The sequence below is a fragment of the Vulpes lagopus genome, chromosome 1 (genome assembly GCF_018345385.1).
Source record: "Vulpes lagopus strain Blue_001 chromosome 1, ASM1834538v1, whole genome shotgun sequence".
Lineage (NCBI taxonomy): Eukaryota > Metazoa > Chordata > Mammalia > Carnivora > Canidae > Vulpes > Vulpes lagopus.
The window spans coordinates 128,666,849-128,693,076 of record NC_054824.1 but is presented as its reverse complement, the minus strand read 5'-3'; the positions used below and the strand labels follow the sequence as shown (position 1 = coordinate 128,693,076).

The following is a 26,228-nucleotide window of genomic DNA, read 5'->3' as shown; positions in this document are numbered from 1 at the left end:
GGGTAAGGAAAATATGCAGATCAAAATTACTAAAACTGTTTTGATGTATCAAAGGAGCTTGCATCTTTAAAAGATTATTTTTAAGTTTCCCACAATTTTAAACTAGCACATGCCAGATGCATTTCTGTTCTTACCCATTCTCCTACCAAAAGTCTGATCAATAGACACTGGGAGAGGAAAACTGTCCCACTTATCATGCTCCTGATTTTAGTATTAATTAATTAAAAATCTAGCATTTTTTAATAGTTAAAATTATAAAGATAAATGTCCAAAACAAACTACCAAAAGAAAAAGGTCACAGGCACATAGGTGGCTCAGTCAGTTAAGTGTTCAATTCTTGATTTCCACTCAGGTCATGACATCAAGATTGTGAGACTGCACCCAGTGAACTTGCACTAAGCAGGGAGCCTGCTTAGGGTTCTTTCTCTCCCTCTGTGCACCTACCCCCCACCCCGACTCTCTCATGCACATGCTCTCTCTCAAGAAAAGAAAAGAAAAGAAAAGAAAAGAAAAGAAAAGAAAAAGGTTATAAAACAGCACATGTAATATCACCCCACCTAACTGATCAAATATTAATAGATAGATGACAGAAAGGTAAAGATATATAAATCAGTTAAACCCATCAGTCAGCCAGCCAGTCTTTGGAAAGAATATTTCATACTGCTTACAACTACAATCAGGTACTATGATTGTGAGTTTCATTTCATTCCTTACATCTTTTTGCACTCTACATTATATCACTTTTATAAATAGAAAAATAAAACTATTTTAATTTTGGAAAGAAAAAAGTTGCAATTGTCAAGTAAGTTTTCAGTATTCCTGAGAATGGGTTTTTTAGTTTCTTATACTTCTGAAGCATAGTTGACAGAAAATGTTATATTAGTTTCAGGTGTACAACATAGTGATTGGATATATTACTCAATGCCTACCACAGTAAGTATAGTCACCATCTGTCCCCACACAATATTATTACAGTACTACTGACTCTATTCCCTATGCTGTACTTTTCATTCCCATGTCTCATTTTATAACTGAAAGTTTGTACCTCTTAATCTCCCCTTCACTTATACATGTCATCCCCCAATGGCAACCATGAGTTTGTTCTCTTATTTATGGGTCTATTTGTTCATTTGTTTTTTAGATTCTACATGTAACTGAAATCATATGGTATTTGTCTTTCTTTGCCTGACTTATTTCACTTAACATAATACCCTCCATGTTGTTCATACATGTTGTCACAAATGAAAGATCTCATCCTTTATTATGGCTAAGTAATATTTCATGTGTGTGTATTTTTTATGTTCATACACACATGCCTTCACATACATATATACACACATCTTACTTTAAAATCTAGCACTCTTTATCTTCTAGTCTATAATCAAAATCATACTCCAAAACAACAAACTTAAAAAAAAAAAAATCAGAGATTTTTAAATAGTCTTCAGGACTTAAAACTAAGTCAACCTTCTGTTATATAATAGCATAATTGATTTCTAATCGTGTCATTTAATATTTGTCAAGAGAATTTGGTAGTCTTAACATCCTTAAGAAAAAAAATGGTCTAGAAAAGCATTTATTAAATCAGCAAGAACCTATTTGTCTGGCTTTAAGGATTGTAACAAGTCTATAGGAAAGTAGAAATTTTAAAAGTATATATTTAGAGCATGACTGCTCAAAGAATAAGGTACCCATAAAGTTGTTAAAATGATAAGAAATGTGAGGCGCCTGGGTGGCTCAGTTGGTTAAGCATCTGCCATCAGCTCAGGTCATGATCTCAGGGTCCTGGAGTAGAGACCTGTGTCAGCCTCCCTGCTCAGTGGAGAGTCGGGTTCTCCCTCTCCTTCCCCCCTCCCCTCCCCCTCCCCTTCCCCCCTCCCCACTTTTGCGTGCATATGTGCTCAAATAAATAAGTAAAATCTTTAAAAATAAATATAATAAAATAAGAAATACAAACTGAAAATTCAGGAACTAGAGAACCTAAAGCAGGTCGAGAATCATATTAATATGTGCCTAATAAGAAATGAAAACTGATTTAGATTAGCTCATTTTTAAAGATGACTCCTTACAGAGATGCCCCAAAACAAGCAAATTAGATTCCATCTTTAAGTGGTACTCAAGTGGCTCAGCTGGTTAAGCATCCGCCTTTGGCTCAAGTCATGATCCCAGGGTCTTGGGACAGAGCCCCCCCCCCCCCCCCAATTGGGCTCCCTGTTCAGCTGGGAACATGCTTCCCCGCCCCTCCTCCCCTCATGCTCTCTCTCTCTCTCTCTTACTCTCTCAAGTAAATGAATTGTTGTTGTTGTTGTTTTTTAAAGATTCCATCTTTAAGAGTTTGGCAAGGTATCTTGCTACATGTAATTTTCATTGTGATGGAGTTTTCTTTTAACCATGTACAAAAGTTATTCCCCTAACCACTCAAAACAGGGAAGAGGAGGTTTGGTTCAAAGAGCCTTTGAAGATTACAACTGAAAATACCAAAAGAAATACCTTAAAACTATGCCAGTCTGTGCATTCTTCTGAAACCCTACTTTGAATACCTTCTCAACTTTAATATTCTTAATTCATACTTACTTGCTTTTTAAAATACTACATCTGACCACTGCAAGGCAGCTACCTAACACTGTTTCCTTAAAATTCTTCTCAGTTTCCCCTGTCACACTCTATCCTGGATTTCTTCCTATTCTGTCCATTCCTTCTCGGGCTGCACTTTTCTCCACTCCAGATTTAAGTATATATTCTCCAGCACTTTGTCTTATCTAGCCCCTCTGCTATCTTCCAACTTACAGACCTCCCTCAGCCGTTACACTCAAACTCAGAGCTTTAGTATTCCAGATCCACATAGATACTCTTAACTACTGGGCATCATCAAATCTTACATGCATCTCCTTAAAATGTCAGGAATCTCTTCTCTCCATTCCCACTATCATTACCTTGATTCAGGTTCTAACCGTTTTTCTCTCTGACACAGCAATGAATGACCTCTTCACTAGTCTCACCACTACACCAAGAAGTTGAATCCTGTTACTAAAGTAAACTTTCTAAAATTGAAATGTGATCATGCTTCTCCTCTGCCAAAAATTATTGAGTAGGTCTCCATGGCTTTCAGGAAAAAGTTCAAATTGGCTTACACAGAAAGTTCCTGCCAACATCTCTAAACTCTATCTCTACTATATTCATCCTTTGGCTTCAGCCTGGAAACTGTCATCCTCTTAACCCCTCCTTGCCTCTGCATAAGCCGTAAATCTAATCAGGGTATTCCCCGACAAACCCTGAATAACCAATTCTGATCTAAAGTATTACTTCATCCAGGAAATCTCCCCTTTAGTCATAGGCTGATTTAGATGCTGCTCTTAATGCTCACATAAAATTTTCCTCCTAAATCACTTCCATATCAATCACATCCATGCTTAGGTCTTCTCCATTAGACTATTAACACAGTCTTAACTTTTCCCCAGGGAAAGAGCACCTTGTATTCTTTGTACCTGACATACAGAAGACATTCAACAATTGCTGTTTGAAAAAATAAATAAGAATCATATAGAAATTTATATTATGAAGTTATTGTAATGATAATGAACTTGTTCCTTTCATTTGAATAGTCAGTGGGCAAATCCTTTGCAGTCATTGAAATGGAGATGAAATTTTTCTATTTTCTAACATATTCAGAGTGACCCAAAGCCCTTATCACCTCATTTCCTACTACCTACGAGTCAAAAACTGATTTTGTAGCTAAATGGAAGTATTTTTAAAGGCACAGGTTTGTCCTTTGTGAAAAAGGAGGAGCAAATGACATGGTAAACTAGATTAACAATTCTATTTCCCCACCAAACTCTTTCCAGTCAGTCAAGACCCTGTTCCACCATTACCATCCTTTCCAAATAAAACTTTTCCCTCCCTCTGCCTTCTTTTAATTCATTGAACCTCAGAGCAACTGTGTGTTTGTGGAGGCGGAAAGAAAATGGGTTGAGGAGGACAGTGATAAAGCAGTTAAGTGGCCATTCTTCCTATCAACAATATCTACTCTACATTTCATTTCCACATCTAGTCTAGTCATAACCAAGTCCAATGAGATGATTAGAAAAAGGTCCTCAAAAATCATCTCCACTCTCTTTTCCATACCGTTGATGTCAGGCCAAATTAGTCTGATTTAAAATGTCCCACAAGGGAAATGAACTAGAGCAAACTGCATGGAACTTTGAGGAGAGCTGAAGATTACAATGAGTTCTATGAGGTCAATGGCCCAAAGGGTAACTGAAACGATTCTGTCCAGAAACACCTACTTCCTCTCAATCTGACTTCCTACCTTCCCCTTTGTCCACTCACTGCCAGCACAAGCACAGGAAAGGCATCAAGCTACAATAACGAATACGGACAGGTTAAAGGCCAAAAAGTTATACATTGTGCTGTGAACATCTCAAAATATTTCCCTTAGCAATCTGCATTTCTTGAACCAAATCACAAAGCCATTTCGGACTGTCATTCATCTCCCATAACAGCAAAACATAACTGGCACAACTCCTATAATGAAAAGTTACATACTCCTGGCTTACATGACTGCAGAATAGGAAGGAGGTGGGGATCAGAGTCAGAAAAATGGGTATCAAACAATAATAAAACATCTGATTAAGAACCCCAAATTCAATCCATTCTTTACAAAATTATAGAAGAAAATACACTCAAAAAGAAAAAAAAAAGGTGAAGAAAGAAATATATTTATAAACTTGTGCCACTCTTTTCAGCTACTTGCAAGCACACAGAACTTTCAAATTTGAGTGTATTTTTTCAAATAAAGATTTCCAGGCTTCACCTGCCAGAAATTCTTCTGTAAATCTGGAATGGAGCCTGGGTATTGGTATGTTTACTTAAAAAGTTCCCCAAGGACTCTGATCAGCAGCCAGGTTTGTCAGATGTGCTATGTATCTTTACAAGAAGGGCTCCTTCCAACCCTGACACTCAAGCCGTCTGTAAAATTATCGAAGTTCTTCCTAGAAATATGCCAAATCAGAGCACTGTGCCATCTCACCCAATCCCTTTGTGTCCCCCCCAGCCACCCACCCCTGGAGTCACTGCCTTGCCTTCGGTTCATTCCATGGAACAGCAATCTTCCTTTTCTATCTCTACCTTGGTAGCAACCAAGTAATAAGCAGAAGGGTAAAACAAAGGGAAACTATCACTTCAATACCCGGAAATCCTGTCAGTTCTAACACAGGAGAGAAGACACCCCATTCTAGATCATTCCAACATGTACCGAATTTTAAAGGAAAGGGAACATCTTCCAGGGTGGCCTGGGAAGCAGGGCTGAAAGGTAAGTTAGAGAAGACTTCCTGAAGGATCTGGAAAGAAGGGCCCCAGGTTCTGAAAGAAAAGTTGAAAGCAGGGCAGGTCACAGACAGAGGGTGGTGGGGGGAGCGGGCCCGTGCCCGCACCTTCGGCCGGTTTTGACACTCGACACCCCAGCCTTCACTCAGGTTGCTAGGAAACAAAAAGGCTCCACGTTCCCTGCCATTCCTCCCGGGCCCGGAGGAGAGGGGGGCCTCCGGGGCCTGAAGACACGACCGGGAGGAGCCCGGCCACAGCCCCGGGGGCGCGCAAGCAAGGGATGGATACCCCGAGGGCCGGGGGGTGAGGGCGGTGAGGGGGGTGCGGGGTGGGGTGCTGGGGCAGGAAGCCGGCCCCGAGCTCGGAGGAGGGCGGGCCGCGCCCAGGGGCGCCCGGGCAAGTCGCGGTGGGCTCTGCTCCCGCCAGGCCGCGGCCGAGGGTCCGGGGCTGGACGCCGGGCCTCAACGCCCACCCGGCTCCGCGCGGGGGAGGACGCGTCTACTCACACGTGCTGACAGGCCGCGGTCCTCACGGGCGTTTTGAGCACCTCCTGACAGACAGGGCAGTAGAAATCATCTTCAGTGTAGGACGTGGCCGCGGAGAGCTCCTCGGCCATGGCGGGGGATGGGGGATCGAGGCGATGGCGGCGGCGGCGGCGGCGGCAGCAGCGGCGGCGACAGCGGCCAAGCTGGCGGTGGCGGCCCGGGGCCCGACTCCCTGCGCGAACCCGGCGTGGGGGAGGGGAATCGCGTCAGGAAGCGGCTCGCGCCAGGAAGGGGGCGGGGCGGGGGGCGGGGCCGCACGCCGGGACGCTGGGGCCGCACGCGCCGGGCGGGGGCCGGCCCCGGGGCTGCTCCTCCCCCGGGGGCGGGGCCTGGCGGGAGGCCGGCCGGGAGCTTCGCCTTCGCTTTCGCTTCCCCGCGGGCTCGCACGCACGCGGGAGGCCGCGCCCCTCCGCCCGGGAAGGAAGGCGACCCGGGCCCTAGCCGCCGCCACCGGCCGACGGCCTCCAGCGCCGGGCCGCTCCCTCCCCTGGCTTCCCGAGGCGGCCGCGGCTCCGCCCCCGGCCGTGCGGCCCGCCCCCGCCCCCGCCCCCGGCGCCCCCGCCCGCGCTGCAATCCGGCCGCCGGCTGCTGCCCTCCCAGGTCGGCGGCTGCCCGCCCCGCCCCGCCCCGCCCCTCCACTCCGCGGGCCTAGCGGCTCACTGAGGGAGCGGCTCTCCCGGCGCGCGGGGGTGAAGCGGCGCTGCGCCTCCTCGGGCTCCGCGTCCGGCCGCTGCTGCCTTCGCCGCGGAGGCCGGGAGGGGACTGGCGAGCGGAGCGCTCAGGGTTCAGCGGCCCGAAGGGGGCCGGGCCCGAGGCTCATGGTGCGCCGGGATCCCACCGCCCCCTCCAGCCGCTCTCCGTGGCATTGCGCCGCCCGCAGCCGCCGGGGGTCGGGGAGGGGTGGGTCACCGAACACAGGAGGGCGGCGACCGCGGGCACCGAGGAGTGAGGAGAGGCGGCCTCCATAGCAACCGGCGCGTGGCTCGCGCCGCAGGTTGTGACCTCAGCAGCTGGGCGACCTCCCGTACCCCCCGCCCCGCCGCCTCCCTCCAGCGGGGACCCCCTGTCTCACCGCTGCTGTCCAGGATACTGGGTTTTTCAGGAATTTTTTTCCTCATAAAATACTGTCTAACGTTAAAGGCATGGTCCTTGCCATTTGCCTTTGACAGAATGTATGTCTGTCAAGATGTGTTAGGAAGCAAGTAATATACCTGTGCGGGGTTTTGACCCTTTGGGGAGGGAAAATTAAAAATAAGCTCCCTGGAGAGGGTTTGAACCTGCGCCCTCGACACGAGTCTGACGAGTTACAGTCGCAGACGGCAGCCTTCCGCCATCAATACTTTTTTTGATAGCTTTGAAGAAAAGTGAGGTAGAAGCATGGATCTAAGCATTTCATCAACGTTATTCACTAAATGGTTTTTTTAAAATATTTTTTTCTTAATTTTTATTTATTTATGGTAGTCACAGAGAGAGAGGCAGAAACATAGGCAGAGGGAGAAGCGGGCAGAGGAAGCACCAGGAGCCCGACGTGGGATTCGATCCCGGGTCTCCAGGATCGCGCCCTGGGCCAAAAGCAGGCACCAAACCGCTGCACCACCCAGGGATCCTGGTTTTTTTTTTTTTAATGAGCCCTTAGTTCCCAGATATAGCCACACAATTGATAAATCGGAAGATGGGGTCACAACCACATGAAAGGAGCTAAGGAAAATCTGGAACCTCATAAAGCATCCTCAATTAGCTTCAGAAAAGAAAAAAAAAAAAGATTTCCTTACCATGCTTGCTTAAAGCTCTCCACCACAGTCTCAGTGAATCATACGCAGGAGCCACTGAATAGTTAATGCAGGCCTGTCATTTATTGTCTACATTGCCCTTGGAACTGTTAGATGTTACACCGGTGTCATGAACTTTGTTCTCAACTAGTTTACACTCTTGGGTGTCTAACAAAATAAAAGGCCAAAAAAAAAAAAAAAAAGATATGTGCCAAAGTATCATTTTTCATAAACAGAGGCTCTAATGAGGATAGGAAGTGGAATGATTGGATTTGTATAGGTTTAGAGAAAAATCTGATTGAGGAGATGGGTCTCAATGCACATCTTTAAAATAACAATTCCTAGAAAAATACTGAATTGTTTGTTCAATGAACAGCTAATTCCCTTTACCAAAATACATTTTGTATTTTTGTGCCCTTTCTTCCCTAGGAAGAATAGTGGAAGCAGAGCAGGAAAGCTAATTTTAGCTTCAGATTTCCTGGGACGAGAAAGAGCACTTGACAAGAGGGACACCAAATAGCATAGTACAGGTACTTTTCAAATTTATTTATAAAATGGTTCTTGGATTTCAAACTTCACCTTTTTGCTAATATATTTCCAATCATATCCCACTCTTTTTGACCACTTTAAGAAATAAAGTGTATTTCCTGTTGAATAAAGTATTTCCCTTTACTCACTGGGAATCTTTAACCAGAACATTAATTTTGTGACTTTAATTTTATTTGCTTCATTTTCCTCTGGCAGCTTTACTGATGCTGTAATGGAAACATGTTTGCATTACTTCATCATATATGCTAAGAAGTCATTTGGGGGGTAAATGTAAGCATATAGTTGTTAATATGTGGAAATCCATAAAAAATGTGGTTACTCTCTGAGTGTTACCTAAGACAAATAAACCATAATGGCCAAAAGACAATCTGCTGTCTTGGCAGCATTTCATGTGAAAAATTACTTGATATTTTTATGGCAGTGTCACAGATTTACTCAAAATATCCTCATCCTTGGGGCAATAGGGGGAAAACCCTAAATATTACACCAACTTGATAAACTTAGTCTGTTGCAATAATTTAATCAGTTCCTTTACATTTAGGCTAAAGCATTAAGCTTTTAATATTCCATCTCTCTCATCCTCCTCTCAAAATAACATCTGGAAGGAAAAGAGGGAAGACAAGGGGTAGCTGACATGAACTTGAGAATGTCAGTCCTGGTACCTAACAAGGTCTCCTTTGAATTCTTGCTGGACTATGCTGCAGGGAGGCTAATTTTGGCTCCTTTCTGAAATGCAATGAGTGCTGGACATTCTGCTGCTCATACCTGCTGGTAAAGACTACTCCTGCCTGTCTCAGCTGAGTCAAGGACCTGTGTTGAGTCAGCCTCACTAGCACTATAGGACCCTCTCAATCTCTGCCGCAATCATCTTCCGGTGCCTTGATCCTCAACATGGAAGGCCCTTCTTGCTCTGGTCTCAACACAGCTACCTTCCATGGCATCCCTTGGAGCCCTCTCCTCTCTCACTCTGGGATGGAGAGTCATTCCTTCTAAACATTCTGCATCACTGAATTTGCATGAAGTGCTGACCCCCAGCTTCGTTCTGTACAACCCAGAAGGCAATGTGCTCTCAGCTCCCTAGCCCTCACCACTTTCCTCATCCTATCTAATCACCTTTCCCCTATTCTGCCTTTCTTTTCCAACCACAATCCCTTGGACTGGAAAGATTGGACCTTTTCACCTTGCCTCCTACTCCCAATTGCCCACGCCTCCCACCACCACATGCAAAACTTTTCAGCCAAGTCCACTTGGCCAGGTAATTAACACACTAAAAGAGGAGATAGGTGAATCTAGAAAATTAACTTCTTTCTTCACAGAGCCTGGCTTTGTCTTACTACAGAGCCTCAAAAGTCTGTTTTGCCAGTAAAAGTAGTTGCTTGCCTCTGAGAAGTGAACTGGGAAACTGGGGAATGGAATGAGAGGGAGGCTCATATGTCTACCTTTTGGTATCTTTTTAAATTGGTACCATGTGCAGTGTCGACATTCAGCTGGTTTGCACCAGTACATCTCTGCTAGTGCTTTTCAGCTTGCCCACTCTGATTGGGCAATAGTCTGTCCTGAATGGCCAGTGCCCATTTGGTTCCAGTTGTTAAATATTTTTTCACGTTAGTCCTGACCATGGACATAAACAACCTGTTAGCTGAAGGCATATAATTTCATTGTTTATGCCTGTTTTAGAAATGTTCTTAAAAAAAAAAAAAGAGCAACATTCTTTACATTCCTGATAAATTAATCCTAATTTCTTCTTTTCCCTACCTCACCCCTACACACATACAGGCAGATGGATCCCTCAGGCTGAGTAGGAAGGAGGTCAAGTGAATAAAAATGTGAAAGGGAAGCCATACAGGGCATTATGTTCCCATCAACAAACATTTATAAATCCTGTTTCCATCCGCCACTCTAAAAAATCATGATTTTTGTTTAGGTATCTTCTCTTTTTTTCCTGGATGTGTCCTTTAAGAGGACATTCCCAGCTCAAGGGGAAATACCAGAATTGAGATGAACCAATCTGAATGGGTCATTTCTTCTTGCCAGCAGTTTAAGCCTGGGCATGTGATTCAGTTATGACCACAGATGTGTGAGGGAAGTTCCATTGAGGGGCAAGTGCCTCTCTTTGCTAATTTAAAAAACAAATAGGAATAAATACTTCCATGCTACATCTGAATGTTTTCTTGTCCAACTGTGCCCCCTGGGACTCTGCAACCGTCATGAAACCATGAAAATAATAAGCCAATATGCTGACCATGGCGAGCTGAAAGATGGAAGGGGATGCAGGTCCTTAATGTAGTTAAGCCATTCTAAAAATCTAATTAACTTTGAAACTGTCCAACCTCCTGTTAAGCCCTTCTAGTTTAAACCATTCTCAGTTGGCTCTTTTGTTACTTGTAGCTCGCAGTATCTGAGCCAGACATTTGCTGGTTGATTATCAGTTCTGTTTCCCTACCTGTCACCTGTTCTGGTTTGTATTGCTGGAGCTGACCCTTACAGACCGTTTCCTATTTTCCCTTGCCCACTGACATCTGTCTATATTCAGTCAATGGCAGGCACTGATGGGAGACTAGAAAGAAGCAGCCAAGTGTTTCTCCCTCTCTCTGCTTCTGGCTGTGGCTTCATTTTTTTCCATGTTTTCAACTTCTGGAAGACCACCTTTCCCTCTAGGGTCCCAGAGCCTGCTGGGCAGTCCCTGACTTTTCTCAGCGTCTTTGGGGTTTGCCTCACTCTCCCATAATGTCTTTCTGCATTTCTGACATCTTTGCAATTGTTTTCCATATTAAACATCCTCTTTTGAACTACTTATTGAACGTTCTCTGTCCTGATTGGACCTTGATGGATTTTCCTAACAGAATCAACACTTTAGGAGGAGATAGAAAGGCAAAAGAGGATGGAATCCTGCAAAAATCTTCCCCAAGGAGAAGGAACCAAGTTACTTGTCATTGTGAGTTTAAATCCTCTCCTCATAACTCTGCAAATTAACACAAATGAAAACTCAAAAGTGAGGTTATTAGTATTAAGTATGGAAAATAAGGGAATTTACCCTTTTATAGTCCACCCCAGGTTGGGACGGTTACATTGCAGCTCTTTCATAAATGTCATTATGAATATGCATTTCTCATGCTATTTAATGACATTTAATTTCCTATCATCAGTATTTTATAATCTATTGGACAGCTGTCATTTTTACTAATATTCCTATTTGAAGCCCTAGTGGCCCTCATTATCCCATAGAATCCACCTTCCATGCTACAACTGATTAAAATAGAGGAGATACAGCACCACTGTGTGCCAGTTACACTCTCTCCCCAGAAGGTAGAACTGAGATCCCTATATTCTAGTCAGTCTCTATTAGTGCCTTAACTTGGAAGTTATATTAACATGATCTGAGGAATAAGCACCCTGTTCCTTTGCCCAAGCAGAGAAAGCCAATCAGTAGATAGACCAAACCAAAAATGAAACAGACATTTTGAATGCAGCTGATATTGTTTCATGGACTACACTATGCTGTCCTAAGAAGCGGGGCCATAGATTAGACCAGAAATGACAATACAGTCCAACCAATTAACTCACATTTCAACTTTGCTTTGATGCTGCGTTTTTTTTTTCCATCTTTGAGAGAAATATGTAAATTTAAAGCTAAAACATCTCTCCTCTCTTTCTCTTCTCCTCCCACCCTTCCCCCTCCCCCCCGCCCTTTTTTTCCTTCCCCCTCCACCCTTTCACTTCACATATTTATCAACATCCTCTGGGCACATACCTTGAATAAAGGCAACTACAGTAGGATTAGTTCCAGCATAACAGTTGAGGCAAAAGCCTGACACCAGTTTTAAAAAGCAAACAAAGCCTAATTTTTAAAGAAATAGAAGAACTATCCAGCAGAAATATACACCCTTCTTTCTAGACAGAAAGTTCAATTATTCCAGCCATTCCCCCTCAATACATACACATAACTACTTATTCAGAAGAACACAATCCAAAGAACCTTCCAGCTATGCTTCTAGAGGCAATGTCATGAAACCACTATTTTTCCAGTCCAGTGTCTCTAAGTTATTTATTTATTCCTTTAGTTGAGTCTTAATCTGATCCAGTTGTAATATCTCATAATCCTACAGCCTAGACTAAATCATAAATGTAATCCCTATCAACCACCTCTTATGTACCACAATGCAGAGCAAATACAACTACAATGAAAACTTCCATTTAGAACAACACAGAGAGAGGGGAGGAAATCATGCAATATGTATCATTTGCTGCTGGACAGAGGTAATGAAGCAAAGTAGTGAATGAATCACTGAGTCTCATGAGCATCATTTGGTTGACTTGGCAGTGGTGAGAATTCTATTGTCGACTAATGTGGCTCTCTGGTATTGCCTGCTGAAATCATTCCTATCACCAAGGGAATACATATAAGGACATTAGAGTAGACAACCCATTTGGGAAGGAAGGGTATATTTCATTTGCAATTCACTTGTTAACTGTATGGGGGTATAAAAATGGCCTCAAGCCATCTAAGGAATTGGGCTCTTCTGTCCCATTGATTTCTGTGCGTCACAGGCCTGTTATATAGTTTGGTTTTTGCTGGTGCTACAATTCGAATAACACCATAGTCACCTATGAGTTTCACTTTATGGCAACATCCTAAAACCAAACAACAAAGACTTTATCAGGTCAGCATGGTTATTGAGTTAAAGAGCCAAGGCTGGGCTATACTGATAAATTTTCTGTTCATTAGTCGCAACTTTGAGGACCACATATTCCTAGTGCGCTCTGTTTGACAAACTTTGTTTCAGGACAGTATGGGTGCAGAAACTGTCTGAGCTGGCCAAGAACTCTTCTTTCTCTTCTAGAATAGCACCCTACCCGCAAACTGAATTCCAGGCCAGTGTAGTTTGCAATGGCAGCGTCATCCTGTTTGTCAGGAAAGTGAGTGTGAGGCCCAGTGGTGTGGCTCAGGGTATCAGGTATCCCACATCCTCCATTAATTCCTCCCTGTTGTAGTTGACAGGATCTCCCATTTTCTCAGTCAGTACTTCAATGTTACACAGAGAAAATGAAGCAAGTCTGAGAACTTGACTTCTCTGCACTTTTGTCTATCTTGATTTGGACCTCAGCATTATTAGTTCCCAACTCCTCTTTTTTTCCTGCTCACATTCAGGAAAATCTTTTATTTTTTATTTTTTTAATTTTTTTTACAGGGTTGCTTAAAGATAAAAGCAACCACTTTTTTTTTTTTAAGATTTATTTATTCATGAGAGACACAGAAAGAGAGGCAGAGACAGGCAGAGGGAGGAGAAGCAGGCTCCATGCAAAGAGCCTGATGTGGGACTTGATCCCGGGAATCAGGGATCAGGCCCTGAGCCAAAGGCAGACAGACATTCAACCGCTGAGCTACCCAGGCGTTCCATATGCAGGAAAATCTTGATGGGTGCATGCAAATTTTTTGTTGTACCTTATTGAAGTTACTCAGGAAAAATCAGCATAATCTGATTTATCAGTCTGAGTATAATCAGGAGAAAAATCACATAGTAATTTGACCAGAGAAAGTTAAAAAAAAAAAGATTTTATTTATTAATTTGACAGAGAGAGAGAAAGTGCAAGCACACAAGAAAGGGGAGGGGCGGAGGGAGAGGGATCAGCAGACTCTCTCTGCTGAGTGGAGAGCCACATTCCATTGTGGGGCTTGATCTCAGGACCCTAAGATCATGACCTGAGCTGAAGGCAGATGCTTAACCAGCTCAGCCACCCAGATGCCCCATCCAGAGCAAGTTTAATATAAAGTTTTTAAAACTCTAATAAGGGATTGGTATAATAAGTAAAGAGGAGGCTAAAGAATATAGGCTTCAATGCTTACTTTAGCAGCACATGTACTAAAATTAGAACCATACAGAGAAGATTGGCATGGCCCCTGAACAAGGATGACACGCAAATTCACGAAGCATTCCATATTAAAAAAAAAAAATTAAAAGAGACTTGAGTGCCCAAAGAAGGGCCCTTCCACCAGTAGGATGGAGATCCTGACCTTGCTGGAGAGGACGCAGCCGTGGTTCACTGGATGGCAGAGAAGTCTCTATGGTATCATGCTGGGGGAACTTGCTGGAAATACATCCTCTAGGATGCAAGGGAAAGCTGTTTACAGAGATGTGTCTCATGGAGGCATTTTGTTATAAAACCAACCAGGGGGACTTTGGAGCAAGCTGCTATCTGCTGGGTGCTGCTGGCCACTGCACACTGTGCGCTGACCCTGTGCACTATGGCGAAGCAAGCACATCAGAAATGAGAAACAATACCCCTTTCCTCCTGCAATTTCTCTCTAGTGCCATCTGTTGGAAAAATCTAGTATAGTGCCAGCTGGCAAAGGAAAAGTACTTAAGGGCCCAGATCTATTTTCACACAACAAGCAAAAAGAATACATTTGGAACTTAAGAATTAATAGACTGATAACTGGCAGACTGACCCATTGACATTTTGCTACTAAGTTTTCTAAAGCTTTACCCTTCACAACCACATGCCTGCCTTAAGCCCAAGAAACTTAAGGATATAGCGTTGGCCATTGCTTTATAACTTAGATAATCTTAAATTTCTAACTCTACCTGCAGGAATCTACTGCCTCAACTCCCACTGAGCCACAGCTCAGCTAGTTCTGCATTTTCTCTGATGATCTGAAACAATGATCCCACTTCTGGTATTGATGTCTATTATCACTTGGAACTCTATGGTGGTCACATTACAGAACCCAACTTGAACTAGGTGATGGGGGAAATGCATTTTAAGGGTGCAGAAATATTGAATGGAATCCATATTAATCAAGTTTCTTTGCATTACAAGTGATAGAAATCCAAATATTAAAATGTCTTAAGCAATAAATAAAATTTTCTAGTTCACATAATTCCAGTGGTAAAGCTGAGATGAGGCGTGTTTGAAACCAGAGACTCAAAAGATATCATTAGGATTGAGTTTTTCACTTCCTCTTGGCTCTGCTTTTCTTGAATTCACTTTAGCCTCAGGCATACTTCCCTCGTAGTGGTCTCCAAGTACGAAATTATTTGAGTTTAGGGTTCTCAGTTTAAAAAACAACATTAACAGCATAACCAACAACAAAAACAAAAACTGCCTTCTTGTCTTAAGCGTTCCATCAAAACACCTATAAGTGATACAAACCCAGATTGCTGACTCAAAACAATAAATATCTAAGAGAATGTACAACCACTACAAATAGGGGAAAAAAGAATCAAACAAAGCTGTGTGCCTTAAACTTTATCCCAAGTCTGGAGAGAGACCTGTGGGTAGAAAAAATAGCAACAGGGAGGAGAGTTGTTTGGTCTCTATATTTAAATACTTTATTTTTGAAATCTCAAGAATTTTACCAGTGAGATGATACTTCTTCCCTAAATTTCACTGACAATTATAATTTTCCAAACTGGGTGGTGTAGAATTATATATACACCATGGTATTTGGTTTACCCACATACTAATTTTGTTTGTTTGTTTGTTTGTTGTGGTAAAAAACATATAACATAAAATTTACCATTTTGACCATTTTAAGTGCATAGCTTACTAGTGTTAACCATAAGCACCTTGTTATGCAGTGGGTCTCCAGAACTTTTTCATCTTTTAAAACTGAAGCTCTATATCCACTAACCAATAACACCCCCTTCCTCTTGCACCTGACGACCACCATTCCATTTTGTTTCCAATAGTTTTACTAGATGATTAAAAAATTTTTATAACAAAATTATTATTTCTCTAAGATAGTTTTCAAACCAACATGCCTCAAAACTTAATATTTGGAGAACATACTTTTGAAATACTATCAAAGGACAGTGTGAGTTTACTTATAAGATTTTGACCTTCTGGGGATCCCTGGGTGGCTCAGTGGTTTGGCGCCTGCCTTTGGCCCAGGGCGGGATCCTGGAGTCCCGGGATCAAGTCCCGCATTGGGCCCCCAGCATGGAGCCTGCTTCTCCCTCTGCCTGTGTCTCTGCCTCTCTCTTTCTCTATGTCTATCATGAATGAATGAATGAATACATCTAAAAAACAAAAAGATTTTGACCTTCTTAAGGCACTTGGGTGGCTCAGTCAGTTGGGCAGCTGCCTTTGAATTGGGTCATGATCTCAGGGTCCTGGATTTGAGCCTCACATCGGGCTCCCCACTCACAGGGTGTCTGCTTCTCCCTCTCCCTCTGCCTCCTCTCCCTTTCTCATACTCTCTCTCTCTCTCTCTCTCTCGAATAAATAAGTAAATTCTTAAAAAAATATTTTGATCTTCTTGCATACATTATTAAGAATGTATCAAAGGGACAATGTGACATGCACTTAGAGGTATATTAAAAAATATCTAGTATATCAAATTCCTCATGATGGGATTAGTGCCTCATAAGAGTGTTCTAGCTCATGTAAGGACACAGCAAGAAGGTGGCTATCAGCAAGCCAGGAGCAGAGCTCTCACTAGAAACCAAACGCTAGTGGAACGTGATGTTGGACTTTCCAGCCTCCAAAACTATGAATAAATTTCTGTTAAACCACCCAGTATAAGGTATTCTATTATGACAGCTCTAGCAGACTAAGACACTTGTATTGAGTTTATAGTGGGGCTTTGTGAAGATAAAGTCAATATCATTCTCTGCCCTTAAGGAGATTCCAGTCTCCTGAGCATTAGGCACATAAACAAAGAAATAGAATAGCTGTAGCAATGAAAGTGTGGTGGAGGGATAGTAATGATATAAAGGAGAGTGTCATTGACTCTACTTGGATCGCTCAAAAAAGTCTTTTCAGAGAAATCATGGAATTTATTTTAGGCTAAGGAAAAAGTATACAAAATCACAGAGGCAGGAAACAATATAATGTATTGGGGCTAAAAGGTCTAGAACAATGATAAAATATTTCTTAAGAGCTTGAAAATAAAAAGAGCTTGAAAATAGTGAATAGGATTGCTCTTTGGGAGTTAAACTAAAACTAACCATAGATGACAGAGTTTAAGTGTGATAATTTAGATATAATCTTCTTCCCAGGCTGACCTGACAGTAAACTGAATGATGTATTAACATACTGAATGACAGTGTCAATCAAAAGGCTACGTTTTAAAAATTACTGGACTTGGGGCACCTGGCTGGCTCAGTCAATAGATCATGTGACTCTTGATCTCTGGGTTGTGAGTTTGAGCCCCATGTCAGGCATAGAGATTACTTAAAAAAAACAAAAACAAAAACAAAACAAAACAACAAAAAAGGAGGCCTTTGAAAAAGCAAAAATAAAAAATAGTGAGCTCTAATTTATACCCTCTCTTTTTTTGTTAGTATGGATGGCAGTGCAATAATTACGATCCTGCATAGAGGTTCCATTCTGGATTAGAGTGCCAGGAAATATTTCCAGAAGTACAATTATTAGGTCAAGAGGTAAGGTACCATTACCAAACTGCTTTGGAATGTATAAATTATACCACCACCATCACCACAGTGTGCCAGTTCTACTACATCTTTCTTGTGTGAAAAACTATCAGTTGAGAAATTTTGCCGATACTGATTCAAAAATTTATTGAGAGATCACACAATGCCAGATATTGTGTCAAGAGAGAAAAAAATGGTATCATTATGGTGTTCAAGTTAATATCTCAGATAACTGGTAACATTTGCATGCTTTTTACATATGTGCTTTCCAATATTTCTTCATTTTTAACTATATATTTACCTTCATTGCATATTTATCGTTATGGTTGAATGTTATCTCCCAGAATTCAGGTCAAAGTCCTAACTCCCAATGTGATACTATTTGGAGTTATTACTTTGAGAAGTAAAGAGGTTTAGATGAATTTATAAGAGTGGATCTCCCCATGATGGGATTAATACTCATAAAACAAGAAAAAAATAAAGGAGGGGCACCTAGTTGGCTCATTCATGCCTTTGGCTCAAGTCATGATCTCAGGGTCCTGGGGTGGAAATATGCATCCGGCTCCCTGCTCAGCAGAGAGTCTGCTTCTCCTTCTCCCTCGAGCCACCGTCTCTGCCAGGTTGTGTGCTCTCTGTCAAATAAATAAAATCTTTAAAAAAAAAAAAAAAAAAAAAAAGGATGGGATCCCAGCATTGCTCAGTGATTTAGCATCTGCCTTTGGCCCAGAGCGTGATGCTGGGGTCCCAAGATCGAGTCCCACATTGGGCTCCTGGCATGGAGCCTACGTCTCCCTCTGCCTGTGTCTCTGCCTGCCTCTCTCTCTCTCTCTCTCTCCCTGTGTCTTTCATGAATGAATAAAAAAAAATCTTTTAAAACAAAAATAAAAAAATAAATAAATGAAAGAAAGAAAGAAAGAAAGAAAGAAAGAAAAGAAAGAAAGAAAACGGAGCTTGCTCTGTCTCTGCTATACAGAGCTGGCTGTCTACAGCACAGGAATAGGGGCCTCACCAAGAACTGAATCTTCTGACACCTTGATCTTGAACCTCCCAGCCTCCAGAGCTGTGAGAAATAAATGTCTGTTGTGTAAGTAACCCAGTCCATAGTATTTTGTTATAACAGCCTGAGCTGAGTCACTCACCTATTGAGATATTTTTACTAATTATACTGCTTTGTTACATAAAGACTTTCAGCATATTACTAGTTTTAATACTTTTTTATCATTCTTAAGATCTTTATATAATCAAAACATGTTTTTACATATCTTTATATCATCAATAACTACAATGGTTGATAAGAGAGCAGAAATATTTACTAAGTAGCTACCATGTGCCATTGTTTTAGATGTTGTTTTAAAATGGACATTAAGATGTTGGTTAACTTAGTGGTGTCTACCCGCACTCAAAGAATTTACATTCTAGAGAGGAGAGACACTCAATAAAAATGAAAATAAATATGCAGGCTAATTGCAAATTCTAGTAACAGTTAAGAAGAAACTACAATAGGCTAATGGCAAAATGGGGAAGAGTCTTTGGCTAGAATTATGAGGAAAGATTATGACATGGAACTGAGTGTTGAATGACTTAAGAGGACAGACATGCCAAACTCTGGGGGAAGAGCTTTCAAACAGAAAAAATAGAAAGTACCAAAGCACAGGGACCATTACAACCTTGGTGTGTTTAGTAAAACTACAGACCAATGTGGCTGAAATGTATGGTTCAAAGGCAAGAGTGGGATGAGATGAAATTGGAGAGATAGGCAGGGGCCAGATCATGAAAGTCTTTTGAAGAGAATGGGAAGGCATTTGGATTTTATTCTGGTAACAAGGGGAAGCCTTAGGAGCATTTTAGTAGTGAGGAAGGAAAGAGGCATATTCAGGTTTATGCTTTTGAAGATCCCTCTGACTGCTATTTGGATAATGGACCTAATGTCAAGTCTGTCTACTGCAGGGATCCAAGCAAACGAGGATGAGTTTGATTAAAACTGTAATCACAGAGATGGTGAGAAATGGATGGATCTGATTACATTTTGACAACTTGCTGACATATTCATTAGAATTCAGATATTCTAATTCTGTCCATCTGGGGAGGGCCCAGAAAAACACAGTAACAAGTAACCCAAGTGGTTCTGATGAAAGTACACAGTAAGTTATGGAGAAAATACATGTATAAGGGGCTGAGAACACACTTGGCTTTTTTTTTTTTTAATGAAAAGGAAAAAGTGACTCAAAAGACAAAATTATTGTTTTATGTTTGAGAAACTCAAAGATCTTTCATTTGGTGAAATGATCCCAAACTTTGAGTAAAATTAAGCAAAATATTATAATGGCAAAATGAATATGAGCTCCTGTCTCTAATAAGCTAGTCTCTTTTTGACTTTTTGCCTCTCCTGGCTTGAATTCATGACCCCCAAGATCATGCTTTACCAACTGAACCAGCCAGGTGTCCCTCCACACGTGTTTTTAATCCCTTTTTCCTGTGGACCTCCTGGTCTCTGCCAGCCCTTCCTGGCTTTCTACTTCCATGGTTGGCATTACTATTTTATTCCACCATCCAATTCTCTTCTACCCAGATTGCATTTCCCTCTATGCCTTGAAATTACATATGGCCATGACTTGCCTTGGCAAATGAAATGTGAATGGAAATGCCCTGTGTAACCAAATCTCCAGCCCACTGTGGTATGGAGTGACTGGGGAAGCACATGGTAATATACAAGTGCCCCGAGACCAAAACAATCTGGGATTCTGAGGCTGGAGAACAAGGGGGAGAATAGCCAGGATCCACAGTTGACTTTGCGTGAGCACTGGGGTTTGGGGTTGTTTGTAATTGCAGCATGACTTAATCTATCTTGACCAATCTCTCCCCGTGGTTCACCTTCACTGGGCTTTCATATGGCTGCTTTGCAGCAATGATTAGCCTTAATCAAGACCCATGTGTAGCCTTCTCTGAAACCTCCATGATTAAAATATCAGATGGTTTTCTAGTTATAAGGTAGAAATTTAAATATTTCTTAGGGGATCCCTGGGTGGCTCAGGGGTTTAGGGCCTGCCTTTGGCCTGGGGCGTGATCCTGGAGTCCCGGGATCAAGTCCCACATTGGGCTCCCTACATGGAGCCTGCTTCTCCCTCTGCCCATGTCTCTGCCTCTCCCTCTCTGTGTCTCTCATTAATAAATAAAATCCTTAAAAATAAATAAATATTTCTTAGCCTCAAGGATCTCAAACATGCATGTCCTTCTGCAATATTTTGTCTTATCTTCAGTAAAGATAATCTAGGGGATAAAGGTAAGTCTTCTTAACCCATTCTGGGTTGCCTCTTTTACTTTCAGTAAACAGTCATCAGAGGTCATGTCCATAACACCGGAGTTCTGGCCTGTACCTCTTCTTGTGAAAAATCCAAAAAGCTTTCATATGTTTGAACAAATTCTGATCTGGGGTACATTTGATAGCTATTGCCACCCAAAATTTCATATGCACTTAACCAGGAGTTGGATTTATAGAGTCCATTTACATCTTATCTTTTAAATGTCAATGAAGCCCCTTGGAAACAGAACAAGTACTAACTCGATGATGCTTAGCACTACCCTGGCCTAAATCTGGGTTTCTAAACCTTAGCATTATTGACATTTGGGCAGGGTAATTCTTTGCTGTGGAGAGTTATTCTATGCATTATAGATGTTGAACAGCATCCATGGCCTCTACCCACATCCCTGCCAATAGCACACCCCAGTTATGACAACCAAAAATGTATCTAGACATTGCCAATGTCCTCTGGGAGGCAAAATTGCCCCCAGGTGAGAACTACTGGCCTAAAATGAGGTATATGCTTGTGATAGATATTGCCAAATGATAACAATTTAAAAAGCTAATCAAATTTGTAAAAAAAATTATCAAGATTCATATTTAAGAACAGACACAGTAGACATTTTAATGAAAGCAATGGTCCTGCCATTCTTTATTTCTAACAATAATACATATTTACAGAAGGAAAAGAATTGTACATTTAAAATTCTAATCATCATACAGATTTGTTGTTGCAATTGAATAATAAAAGAACAAATCTCTTAGTGACTTTTTAAAACAACTTCAGTGTTTAAAGATACAAATGATAATATCATAAACTTGCAATAACTGGAGTAAGCTCACTTCAAAATGAAAGATACCTAGCACCAGTAAAAGAAATGAAGCAACATCACTGGAGACAGGATCTCTTAGGAGTTCTGATCTGAAGCTCTGTTCATCACAGATTCATAATCCAATTTTTCAACCTACGTTTTAGAAACTTGGGTGAAAAAGTATATGAAGGAAAATCTCCATAGCTTTTTGCTGGGTTAGAAGATGTTAGTTTTTAAAGAATAACATGTCGATCAGTTTTTTTCCTTATAAGGCCTTGGAAAAAATGCCTCTGGAGGCACTATAAAGAAAGTGAATGAAACTTTTTTGTTAGTAGTCAACAGCTTCAAATATTGGTTTTCATCCTGCTCCCCCCCCGCATTTTATTAAGAAATAATTGACATAGATCAGTATATAAGGTTTAAGGTGTACAGTATGATGGTTTGATTAATGATTTTCATTTTTTGAAACAATTAATTATAAATTCCTTTTTAGAAAGGTTAAAGGCACAGTGAAACAACGAATATTTGCACTTAATCATTTTAGAACTCAAAATAATTCAGAAAGCAAACTAATTCAGGTGGCCAGCACCTCATTTGTCCTGTAGGTGGCAAAACTATCCTAAGAGGAACCCAGGAACAGGCTGTATAATTGCTGCACTGAAGTTAATGGTGGTAGATGACTTTTTAAAGCTTTTCTTAAAATCTAGGTTTTAATATTTTGAAGTTTTTTCAGGTTCAAGTTTTACAGATTTAAAGATGCCTTTTATGTTGCTCTGAACTAACAAAGATTTATTTTCTGGACAGAAAAGATTTATTTTCTGGAACATCGGTACTAATGCTCAGAAATATATTGTTTTATTTTTTAGAGACTAGATTTTCAGCCTGATTATCTCTGAAAAATTCCTCTCTTTTTACATTTGTTGTCCAGCGGGTTTTGCTTTATCAGATGATCTATCCAAATTGCAGGACAAGAGCTTGTGAAACTAAAAATCTGTTCTTACTTGTCTGCAGCCATGAAAAGCAAGCTTGAAGCCTATATCTAAAAGGGAGGGAATAGGCCCTCTAGATTTTGGCTGGTTTTTACATTTTTCTAATTACCTCACAGTAGATAGCAGAATAGTAAGCAAGCCTTTAAAGAAGGAATGGACAATTTATTATAAAAAAAATTGGGGGCACCATGATTATGACTACGTTTATGTGTAAGGAACAAAGTTTATAAATGATGACAATTAGAAAGCTAACTACAGCCAAATAGTTTATCCTCAATTGTTATCACTACTCTTCATAGCTTCCTTTGCTTGCTTACAATACAGAGACGTCATTCTACATCCTGGATTCGTCATTGAAGAGCCAGATATGAAAAATAGGACCATCAGATAACTACTAGTGGTAAGCACTGAATACACAGTTATTTGAAGAAGTAAGACTAAATGGAGAATAGAAGGGAGAGAGTATAATATGTTACACCAATATGTTCTGCAAATGCTGCTAAAGTATGACTTTTAAAAATAGAGAATGGGAAGAGCAACTGAAAAGGTTTTAATTGTTTCAGTTATCATACTGGTGGTGGTTGTATTAGCATTGTTATTCTGAGGCTGCTGCATGTGTAAGGTAAATAAAGGAAATGAATAACTGTGGGATATTCTAACTCTATCATGCCCCATGTCCTTGAAAACCAGGATTCTCAGTATAGAAAAAGGAAATATAGTTGTAGTAGAAAGGATTAAGTAAAAGCTAGTACTCAATTTAACTTTGAAGTTTCACAATAAACTCACAAAGTGTTTTATCTTAGAAAAAATAGGGATTTCCTAGCTTTCTCCTAGAATCAATGGCCAATCCAATAGCAATGAGCATTCTTTGAACCTTAATTATGGTTTTGAAATACTATTTCTCACTGAAAGTAACCAGGCTTCCTAGAGAAATGGCTCATTCTAGGTCTGGGGCATGAAGCTTCTAAGTTGAGCCTGGAATATCTTGTCTTCCAAGATAGCAAAGAAGCTAATAAAGACAGCTCATGTAGCGTCAAAATGATTCAGAGAAAACTTGATGAGGCACCCAATGGCCAAAGATGGGACAATTTGAACTCCAATAAGGTAATATTTGAATTGGTTGAAGCCTATCAAATACGTTTGAATCCATGAGTTCGTAACACTGAAAAAAGAAGTGATCTCTGGAAGGTAACAGGAATCAAGTTTATTATCTTGAAAATCAGTAAATGAAGGGAAAATACAAATAATTACTTTCCCTTTCCTATACAAACTTTTTTTTCCTATAGAAACTTAACCACTGGTTAACCAAATAGTAGATGTGAGGAAACATTTCTTTATAAAAATGTTCCAGCTAATAAATGAAAGAGAAATGATAGAATATCCTCCAACTCACAATAAATCAATGGATCCAGACAATAAATATCAATTTCAGCTGACATCACAGAAAGAGAGAACCAGACACAGCGTACCCTCTGATGAAAGAACACACCATGACCTACAGTCTTGCCAAATAGAATTGAACCTGAGTGTATTCAAACATCTGGATCCATGTGTCAATATCCAGAGGAAAGAGGAACATGCTGAGTTGCACCATGAGTATGCAATCAGCAAAATACAGATTGTGGGAAACTCAATAGGTCATAAGATCAAGTTCTTCAGGAAACTCCAAGGAAAAGAAAAGGAGAACTTATGGATTAAAAAGATGTAAAAGATATAGCCAATAAAACAATTTTAAATGGATAAGATTGAAATATAGTGTGTAGAGATACACACTTGGGTAATAAAGAAATGCAAGGAAGTGATTACAATGGCTATCACTGTAGTGGTTACTTCTGTGGAGTTTGAGAAGATGGTTGATAACTGCAACTGGACACACAGAAGACAGAATGGCTGGCAGAATTCTAAAACAGTGTTTCCTTAGAATGATGTAAAAAGCTACATTTTGTTTGGTTTAAAGTATTTATATTTTACGTTTTTTCTAAAGAATAAAAGTAAAAAAAAAAATCAAAGCCCTTAGGGTTTTCCACTAAAAATTATAGATGTGAACACTTCTACTATAAATATCAGCCGAAGGTTCTTAAGAAATTGCCTATATTATAGAAATATTTCTAAATGATAAGCTACGAATATTTGAAAAATATAATATTAAATTCTTATTGTGCATAGTTACAAAAAGTCAAAGAATTAAGTATACATTCCTAACACAAAATTTATTTTGTTACAGTATTATGTTTTATAATTTGGTTAAGTGGACTTTGTTGACCTGCAAAATTTTCCTCTCCTACTCCAATACAAGGCTACTCATATTATTTTATTAGAGATTAGATAAGCACTAGAACAGAATATCTGTACTTGGTTTCACTCTCCATCTTTTTATATAGAACAAAGATTAATTATCTTGCCCAATCATGACAGTAGTTACTAATATATAGCATTACACACAGTATCATCCAATTTGCAAAAAAAGATCCTTCACCCACATATCCTGCCTTATGTTCTCTTCCACATATTAATGGCTGATAGAGGCTATTTTTTGTTGTTAAGTGTCTAAAAAACTCAAGAATGTAAAACAGATTTAAGCCATCAAAATGAAAGCAGTCTTAAAATGCAATATAATTATAAACATGGACAAACATATAACTGTGTGGTACATTTTTGCCCACTGAACATTGACGATTTCCCTCCAATTGTTCAAGCAGCATCTGAACACATGGTGCAACTGTACGGTCTCCTTCCCTTTCCTTTTAATAAAATTATGTGGTGTTTGAGTGATTCACATATTCCAGAAGTGACCGGTCTAAGACCCTTCGGATAAGAGCTTCCTCAATTATATTAAAATCCTACAACAAAGAAAAATAGTTAGAAACATACAATCAGAGATGATAGTTTTCAGCACCTGGAGGATAAGAGTCAAGGCAATGCCTCATTCTACAGGAAAATAGAGTCCTGAATTTAGTGACCTGTCCAAGTTTCCACAAAAACTGTCATAAACCCCAGGACTTTTGTTTGGGGCTAGTGCATTTTCTACTTCATTTTGCTACCTAGTAATTAACTAGTTTTGTTATTATTATTATCACAGTCTTGATTTGGAATTTAAATTAGTAATTTTTAGTCAACATTATAAATCATGGTCAGGGTGCCATGTTCCAAATAAACATGTACTATGGAGTAAAGTTAAGACATTCTCCTAGAATTCACCAATCCCAGTAGTAATACTAAATCTCTATTTCTGAAAAATATGTTGAGTGCAAAACTCTTCTTTTTCCTTGCCTCCCTATGGTCAAAATGGCTTTCAAAATATTAGGTCAGCACATGCTGTAAATTAAACAAAAACTATTAAGAGTCCTATTCTCTGCAATCCATCTCTTCTTCTGCAATAAATCAAAAAAAAAAAAAAAGAAAGAAAAAGAAAAATCTATTGGAAATCCATTCTAAAACATAAGAACATAAAGGCAAATCAACAACATCCAAAGAAAAGCCATATAGTCTAGAGGAACACAAGATCTGGACTGAATCCTGGCTTTTTCCTAGGCAATTTATTAATCTTTAAGCTTCAGATGTTTCACA

General features: G+C 40.4%; 2 protein-coding genes and 1 non-coding gene across 5 annotated transcripts in view; 1 reads left to right on the top strand and 2 right to left on the bottom strand.

Moving 5' to 3' along the window:
* The window catches only part of RNF138 (ring finger protein 138), a 32,660-nt gene extending 25,898 nt beyond the window's left edge, over positions 1 to 6,762 (bottom strand). For both annotated transcript variants that reach the window (XM_041774044.1, XM_041774049.1), the window contains exons 1-2: positions 6,528 to 6,762; positions 5,829 to 6,039 (exon numbers count right to left, since the gene is read on the bottom strand). In XM_041774044.1, coding sequence (XP_041629978.1) covers positions 5,829 to 5,938 — 110 coding nt within the window. In that variant the 5' untranslated portion in view covers positions 5,939 to 6,039; positions 6,528 to 6,762. The remainder of the gene's footprint in view (positions 1 to 5,828; positions 6,040 to 6,527) is intronic.
* Positions 6,763 to 14,022: 7,260 nt separating this feature from the next.
* Positions 14,023 to 14,129, top strand: LOC121474813. The gene has a single exon (XR_005983539.1). It is a non-coding gene; the product is annotated as a U6 spliceosomal RNA (small nuclear RNA).
* A 7,330-nt stretch (positions 14,130 to 21,459) lies between these two features.
* The window catches only part of RNF125 (ring finger protein 125), a 37,339-nt gene continuing 32,570 nt past the window's right edge, over positions 21,460 to 26,228 (bottom strand). For both annotated transcript variants that reach the window (XM_041762483.1, XM_041762475.1), the window contains one exon: positions 21,460 to 25,501. In XM_041762483.1, the coding sequence (XP_041618417.1) occupies positions 25,415 to 25,501 (87 nt within the window). In that variant the 3' untranslated portion in view covers positions 21,460 to 25,414. The remainder of the gene's footprint in view (positions 25,502 to 26,228) is intronic.